Source organism: Orycteropus afer, unplaced genomic scaffold (assembly GCF_000298275.1).
Source record: "Orycteropus afer afer isolate SDZICR_OR568_19922 unplaced genomic scaffold, OryAfe1.0 scaffold00037, whole genome shotgun sequence".
In the NCBI taxonomy this organism is placed as follows: domain Eukaryota; kingdom Metazoa; phylum Chordata; class Mammalia; order Tubulidentata; family Orycteropodidae; genus Orycteropus; species Orycteropus afer.
Genome location: NW_006921624.1, coordinates 10,353,112 through 10,361,988, shown reverse-complemented (window position 1 = coordinate 10,361,988; position 8,877 = coordinate 10,353,112). Strand labels below are relative to the sequence as shown.

General features: G+C 43.9%; 1 protein-coding gene across 1 annotated transcript in view; it reads left to right on the top strand.

The window, feature by feature from the left end:
- PAPPA (pappalysin 1) overlaps positions 1–8,877 on the top strand; it is a 298,174-nt gene that overhangs the window by 267,097 nt on the left and 22,200 nt on the right. Inside the window, exon 20 of the mRNA XM_007936757.2 lies at positions 5,050–5,121. Within this exon, the coding sequence (XP_007934948.2) occupies positions 5,050–5,121 (72 nt within the window). The remainder of the gene's footprint in view (positions 1–5,049; positions 5,122–8,877) is intronic.

Genomic DNA, 8,877 nt, shown 5'->3' with positions numbered 1-8,877 from the left:
CCCCCCCCCCCAGCTCCCTGGTCTGCCTTCCTTTATTGATGCCGGTCTACTGAGAGAGTCATAACGAGGTTCAGACCTCCACCAGTCTCCGGAGGCCTCATTATCCAGAAGGAAAAAAATGTGGTAGAAAAAAGGAGGAGGGCTAGGGCAGAGATTGATGATTTCCAGGAATAAGGCAGAAAAGCTGGCCTCTGCTGCACCCTTGCCCTGGTGCAGTGAGAGCTACAGAAATAGAGCTGCTGTGTAGGCGTTTCCAGGCCAAAGCAGGCCCTGGGTGGCTCCTCTTTTTCTAAGGGGCTGTCTCGGCGTGCCAGTGCAAGGTAGAGGGTCCAAGTGACCCTCCTGCCATGTTTTTCCCAAAAGGTAAGAACATGAGAAGTGAGAACTGACACTAAATGGATGCTTATTGCCTAGGGTCAGGCACTTGCCTGGGAAGAAGGGAGGGAGGAAGAAAAGCAAACGGGAATTACCACTTATTGAAAATCTATGATATGTAGCTGCTGTTTGTTAGGCAACTCCAAATCGCCACCTCATTGTGTCTCTACCACACCCCAATTAAGTAGATATGATCACTATTTCACAAAGAAGCTGAGGTTCAGAGAGCTTGTCCTACACCCAGTTCAAATAACTAATGTGGTTGAATCAGCTTTTGAACTCAGTGCTAATTATGCTGCATTCTATCCTGCAAGACATCAACCCTACACATTTTAAATAATGAATATATGCAACACATGCAAACAAAGGAGACAGAATTCTTCCCTTGAAAAGGGACAGAGATGGGTAAACTCTGAAAAGGATCTGAAGGTCAGAGAAGGACTGAATCTGCTTGAATGTTAAGTCCAGTCTATTAGATATAAGGATGGAGACACAGTACATGCTCTGGAGGAGAAAGAAGCCACAGAAGGAGAAATGAGGCCTGATTCCAGGGGTTTCTTATTCACTCATGGGCACACTCAGACATCCACTCATTTGATCATCTGTTCATTCAGTCTTTCACTAAACATCGATTATGTTCCTTCAAAGGGCAGGTATTCTTCAAACACTAGGGCTACAGTGAAAAACATCTACGCTTTTAAGGCACTGACTCAGGAGGAAGCCAGGAGCTCAGTGACTAACAACAAAATGCAAAAATAAATTAAGTGGTATGATTTACTATCAGCGGGTCCTATAAATCAAGGGGGGTAAAATCAAAGAATAAAGAGGGCTTATCATAGAACACATCCAGGAGGGGGTCACGTCTGGGCCTCAGGATGAGGAAGCTTGAAGAAGCCTTCTCACATGTCTTCAAGCTCCACCTGGGGCTGGTCCTCTCTGGGCTTGGTCTTCCAGACATTGAGGTTTTAAAATAACTCATTTCCCTGCTACCTCCTACATTTGTCTCAAAGCCTCTCTGAACTTTGGTCTTCCCTTTTGGTCAAGAAAGTAAGCTATTTTAAATTTACAGCTTCAGGGGCTGGGGGAGTTTGAGGGAGTGTGTAGTGGTTTGAAGCATAGACCCTGCAATCAGACAGATGTGAGTTTAATTCCCAACTGTGTCATCATCTGTCTGTGTGATTGGGGGCAGGTTGCTTAACTTCTCTGTGCCTTGGTTTCGTTTTGTGTAAGTCAAATCCAGTATCTGTTGTATAGGTGCTGTAAGAATTGAATGAGATGAAAAGTCAGGGCATAGGTCTTGAAGTATAATAGTTAGTTACTCAATAAAGGGTTTTGTGCTGCTGCTGAGAAAGATAACAATGATGGTCGTGTTGATTATGATAGTGAAGGTGACAGTGGTGGTGATGGTATCGATGGTGATGATGATGGTAATTCCAGCCAGAAGGAAAAGTCTATTCTTCATATCCACCAAGGCAGGAAATGAAAGCCTTCTTACAAAACTTGGTCTGAAAGGGCTCTGGCTGGACTAGATGTCTCCCTGGCATCAAGAGAAACAAGGCTGACATTTGAGGGCCCTCTTCTGGGATCTCCCAACTTGTGGTGTAAACATCTGGTCTTTCCTTTAGCTCCTTTTGCCTGCCCCTCTCCCTGGTCTCCCTGCACAGAGAGGCCCTGTAGTGAGACAGGTGGGGCGTGCAGCCCTGAGTAATAGTGAAAAATCCGAAAGCCGTGGAAAGATAAATAGGCTCATGCAGATAGTATAAAAGTCCTTTTTCTGAACTCACGTCAGGTAAACCTCAACTGACAGAAACTTGTACAACCACACTAAGACACTCCTGCAGATGGACTAAATGAACTCTGCAATAAATGGGGAGGGACAGGAGTCAAATCCCTGGGGAATCCTAACCTTGGTGTTTTCTCCTTGAATCATTACCAAACGCCCCTCCAACATCCCTGATCTGGCCTGGAACAGACTGTCAGACCCAGAGGTTTAAGTCTGGGTGAAGGTTTTCAAAGAATGAAAGCAGGTGATTCTCCTCATTTCTGGTCCCTAGGCTGGGAAGCAGAAGGGAAGAATGGAGCTTGAGCTGGAAGGAAGGGAGACCAGAGCAGCGATTCCTTCAGTTGGTCAACACATATTTGTTGACTGTGATCTGTTGATCCTGGGGGAAGACAGAACTGTCTAAAACCCAGGCCCTACCCTCAAGAAACTTAAGGAATTGGTCCTAGGTTAACCATTTCCAAATAATTTCACTCCCTGTTGCATCATCACCACAAGCCTATGAAAATAAATTTTGGGTGCCTATTTCACAGATGGGAGAACTAAGCCTCAAAGTGGAAATTTATAAAGCAATTTCACATCAGAATTACAGCTGCGTCTGTCCTATCTTAAAGCGCTTTCTCAGTACACCTAGTGTGTGCATGTTGGGAGAGGGTCGAAAGTGCCAAAAGAGACAGTAAGGGTGGCTAGATAGATTTCATATCGAGACACTGATTGGCAGATCTTTAGTTAGGTAAAATATTCTAAGATCTTTCATGTAATTCAGTCTGTACTAAGCTGGTTCTCTAAACTAGACATTGTGCTAGGATTCCTGCAAAACCTGGTCTGAAAGGGCTCTGGCTGGGCTAGATGTCTCCCTGGCATCAAGAGAAACAAGGCTGACATTTGAGGGGCCCCATTTGTTGCAGACATGGAACAAAACATGGTAACCCAACAATATGGAAATTATTGTGTGTTGGTGAGGTCATTTCTATTTTGATACTGGTCAACTCATTCATGAAATAAATATTTATTGAGCATCCTCTGCGTGCCAGACACTGTTCCAGGCACGGGAGAGCCAAAAGTCAACCAGAGATGTTGTGGCGCACAAAAGAAAGGCACTGTTAGCTAGATTCTTAGAGTCACATGATTCCCTTTATTCTAAGGTTACCATGAAACCTAATTACGGTTTGGCTCCCATAAAGGTTTGCTCTCAGGAGAGAATGGGCTGGTCACACATTCTGGCCCATGTGACTGTTCATTTCTTAATTAAAATTAATCAGCTGGCACTCAGCAAGCCCTTATCATATAGACTTCCACAGCTGCTCCTTGACACAGTTATCTCACATTGCAAGTCACGACATTTACGTCCTGGTTATTTTTATTTTATTCTATGTTTTAAAGAAAGAATTGTGATTTGGCATAAAGAGTGAGGCATCTATGACAGAAGGGAGAAAGGAACTTCTAGAAATTTGATGTTACCCTCATTCCTGATATTATTTTATCTTCCTACTTCCATTTCTTTCTTCAGTCACCTACTTTTAAAAATACCGTGTTGAATTTTATATCACGACCTGCCCTCAAACACTTCTGGGACAATGGCTTGGTTTCAAATCTTAGTTTCTTCACTTCACATCTGGAAGCTTCACACATGGAGCTTATAGAATTTACTGTCCTATGACAAGAGACTGATGCCCACTGTGTAGTACACCAGTGAGAAATAGATGAGATCATGTGTAAAGTAATTAGCACCACAAATACACTCAATGCATTTTAGTTGTCATTATTATTGTAACAATTACTGTTATTAAAGGGAGTTAGAAATAAGTCCCCAGATACATAACTATAACTTTGCTTGAGGGGGTTGGGAAAAATGCCACTTGGAGATATATTTTAAGCAGATATTTGAAAGACAACTAAAGTTTCTTGAAGTGGTAAGATGGAGAGGGACATTTCAGAGTAGGGGATCAACAAGAACAAAGTCACTGGGATATAAAAGTGTGTGGCAACCTCGGAGAGTTATGAGTAGCCCTGTTACGGCCTGGCAACAGGTGATGACATAAAGCATTCTCTGCCTCCCCAGACTCTGAAGCAGCAATTGGTACACTCATCCTCAGCCCACTGACTCTCAAACTGTAGTGTGTGTCTGAATCATCAGGGAGTCAGTTTTTAAAATGCAGAGCTCCAGGCCCTGGTCTTAAAGATATAGATTCATTAGGTCTGAAATAGGGCTGAGGAATCTGCTTTTCTAATGTCCTCCTGCAGTGATTCTGATCAAAGTGGTCCTCTGTGCACACTGAGAAACCATAACCCACACTTTTCTTCCCTTTGCCTGCTGCAGCCACACATGCATGCACACATACCCTACCCTCTGCCTTATCCCAACTCTGTCGACTGGTCAAACATCAACCAAGAATTTTCTGAAGGGCCTTTCTGATCGTATCTCCAACCCCCAATCCCACTTCTCAGCCCTAGCTTCTACCAGAGAAACATAAAATCATGACACATGTTGTTGTTGTTATGTGCCATGGTGTCGGACCCGACTCATAGTGACCCCTCCTTGGGTTTCCGAGGCAGTATCACTATGGAAGTAGATTGCTCAACCTTCCTTCCAAGGAGTGGCTGGTGGATTTGAACCACCAGCCTTCTGGTTAGCAGTCAAATGCCTTAGGCACTACACTACCAGAGCTCCCATGACACATGTAGTGAACACAAATATTATTTTAATCGTATGGCTCCTGTTATTGCAAATATCCGGGCAAATGCTCCATATAAATGCCAGGGTGAAGCCAGGACTTTGAAACTCCAAGAAGAGGTGAGGTGGTTGAATGTGGTACAAGCAGTAGGGTGCTGCCCTCCCAGCCCCAAACCTATCTGACCTCCCTCCTTCTCTCTCTCCCCCCTTATCTCTGCAGAGAGTTGTCTGCACTGCTGGTCTCAAGTGGTATCCTCACCCTGCTCTGATTCACTGTGTCAAAGGCTGTGAGGTGAGTCTCAGGGGAAGATGCCCATTGGCTCCCTATAAATTATTCTACTGTTTTTTTGTGTTGTATTAGTGATTGCTACCATGAACTGTAACTATCCATTGTTGTTAATATCCACTTAACAGACATCTCAGACAGGAATTGGCAATGCCATTTTATAGATGACAGAATCAAGGCAGAGAGCTATTAAGAAACACATACCCCAAAACACAGTTTCTGGGTAACTAAGTTGGGATTGCAAACCAGGTTTTTCTGGCTCCATAGGCTGTGTCTACATAATCTTGGAACCATAAAGGAGCAGAGGAGGGAAGGCATATTGATTTACCAGCTATCATATCCAGGCATTTGACCAACAATATTACAGTTAATCTTTACAAAGCCACATGAGTCATTTTTTTTAAGTTCCTATTTTACTGATGATGATTACTTGCAGATTACCTGTTTTTGCCCCACATCTTTGTCCTTCCCTCTCCAGAAGTAATATGGATACCTTAAGCACAACCCCTGAGCTAAAAAGAGAAGACTCTTTCTGACTCTCAAGTCCTCTGACTTCACATTTGAGCCATTCCGTAGAGTTTATATTTACAGAGCTCTGGCACAGGGTGGATCAGTGATGAGCAGGTGCCCACCATTTTTAGGGTATCAGCTGGGTTGTCCAGAGAGAGGCGTCCAAGGGCCTCAAAGACATTTCTGTGCACCCCTGTGCCCTTTGCAGTTCTTTTCAACTGGTAGTGAAAAGGAGGCCCCAAATCCCTGCAATCTCTGTGATCCCACCCAGAGCCCACCCAGAGAAATACAGGTGGAAAGGACCAGATTGGGCCCTCGAGAACTTGGTATTTGGGGAAACTCCTAGAAGGTCGAAACCAGAAGGGTTTTTCTAAATGATCTAGACCTGCTCTTTTATTTTAAAGATGGGTAAACGGAGGCCCAGAAAGTGGTCAGGTCTAAAATATGATGGAATACAAAGACTGGAAGGGCTCTTAGAGTAATGTAGTCCCACCTGTTTGTTGTATATATTGGAAAATGAGGGGCAGAGAGGGGAGGACTGGACCAAAGTTGCACAGAGCTAAAATATGAACCTAGGTCTCCTAACTTCCAGGCCAGTGCTTTTTCTCCTCTGCCAGGCCACCTCCTGTCCATGAGCCATTCTCTGACCTGTAGGTGTCATAAGATAACTCTGGGTCACACATTCCTTCCTGTGTATTGGTTAGTGATTCCCTATGGCATATTCTGAAGGCACTAACCACTGCAGTCTTTGAGGATATCCATTCTCCCAAACATCAGCCAGGAACAGCAAAACCAAGGCAACATGCTGAAGTTAGTACTTCCTTCCATCTCATTGGATCAGTCCAGTATTTTGGGTAAAGGAGACTTGGGTTACCTGGGAACTCATTCTGCTAGGTCAGCAGTCTGGGCAACCAGTGCAAAAGCAAAATTTGATCCTTCCCTTGACTCAGCACTGAGGCCTAAGAAACCCTCACCTGTCAGGCTCTGAGCCCTGCCGGTGATGCTTATCGCCTTTGTCCTTGCAGGTGTCCCTCATCTCATTTTTTCCCCTTACCTTAAAGCTAATAATTTGTCTCTTTTCTGGAGATGAAAAGTATACTTAGAAGAGATACGAATGCTGGAACCAGAGAGGAATCATCAACATGGAGTGTCTAGAGGTAGCCAGGATAGAGAAGAGATTTTGTGAATCCTTGAGCCCTCTGCCCTCTGCCCAAGTTATGTATTCAAAGTGGTCATCTACTTACTTGTTATCAAAACTTCACTGAGTGCCTATTATGTTCCAGGGTTCTGGAAATACGATTACTTCAGTCCAAGTGAAAATAGTAACTAAGTCTTCCCTGAGTCATCTTGTCCCTCATCCATCCATCCATCCATCCATCCATCATTTTATTAAACAAATATTTACAAAACATATACTAGCTAGATGTTTGTTGCAGCAAATTCCCTAGCATTTTGCTAGGAAACCTAGGATACAAAAACTGGTGTCACTAATGGGATGTATGTGGGGAAGTGTGGATTGTATCTCCTGACACTGTCAGAGAAAATGACATCCACGTGACTCCAGGGTCCACAACAAAATTGGTTGTGCCAGATGGGTTAGCACTGGAAGGAGAGAGGCTGCCAAGATAGTGGCATCAGTAGGGTTGGTGTCACCTGTCACCCAGTATGATAACTCAAACACCACCTCCCTACCCCACACATAACTCCCTCCACACTCCCGCCCTGTCACTTGCCAGCCTGGGGGCAGGTGAGCATGTGGATGGGTGACGGTGCACACCATTGGGCACAGAGGAAAGTGTCCACCTTGCCAGTGGGAAAGGGGAGGACCTATAGGAAGCCAGAAGGGGTGGGGCCAGAAGGGGCAGGGCCAGCCTGTTCTACCCACTGGGGGCGTTTGCAGGATGACACCACCTGCAAGGATGTGACACCACCATGAGTTACCACACTAGGTGACAGTAACCCTATTGATACCACTGTACAAAAACAGATGAAACACAGTCCCTCTCCTTAAGGAACTCACTGTATAGTAAAGGAGATAGACAGTTAAAGAGAATTCTAAAATGATGTTGTTGTTGCTGTTATGTGCCATTGAGTCAGACCTGACTCATAGCGAGCCCTCCTTGGGTTTCTGAGGCAGTGTCACTATGGAAGTAGATTGTCCAACCTTCCTTCCGAGGAGTGGCTGGTGGGTTTGAACTGCCAGCCTTCTGGTTAGCAGTCAAATGCCTTAGGGACTATGCTACCAGAGCTCCTTCTAAAATAATATAGCAAGAGCTATAACCAAAGCAAGTACAAGCGTCAGTAGAAGCACAGAGCAGCCAAGGTTACAAGTAAATGAATTAAAAGAAGCCTTTTTGAAAGGGTTGGGTTTTGAGCTAGATGTTGAAGGATGAGGTGTTTGTCTTGATATATTACTGGTGGAAGGAGACACGTAAGACGTACTAGAGATGGGAAAAACCTCTGCATAGCAAAACTTTGCACATGCTGTTCCCTCTGCTTAGAAAGTCTCTCTCTTCCACTCCCATGTAATTAATTTATCTAGGAACTCTGGTGGCATAGTGCTTAAGGCATTTTGACTGTTAACCAGAAGGTTGGTGGTTCAAACCTGCCAGCCACTCCATGGAAGGAAGACTGGCAATCTACTTCCGGAAAGATTTACTGCCTCAGAAATCCAATGGGGGTCACTATGAGTCAGAATCAACTCTATGGCAGTGAGCTTAGAGTTTTGAGATTTATGATCTCAGCTCAAATGTCATTTCCTAAGGGACATCCTGACTAAGTGAAATCTTCCTACCCTATATTCTAGAGCAGCATGTACTTCTCTTTCATAATTCTTATCAAAATTGAAATTGGTCAATTGCATATGTGGTTATTTGAATTAATAATTCAATTAATGTAAAGATCTTGCTACAATGTAATGTCTAGGAGAGTAGTGGCTATATGTTAACTTATTATTGTATTATTTTACTTAAAACAATGTCTAACACGTAATAGGCATACAACAACTAGGATTAAATGGGGAATGGATGGGATGGGTGGATGGACATGGCTACCTATGGATGGAAAGGGTACCTAAGAGAGAGTAGCCAAAGATGAAAAGAGATTTCTTTCAGAACCAAAAAAGAAGCACTTTAATTATTTTTCTCCTCTTCCTTTTCGTCTACCCCAGATACTCCTTTACCAAGTTAGTTCCTTTCGTCTTAAGGCACGGAGTATTGGTCTCCTACATTAGTCTGTGATATTAGGAAGAAC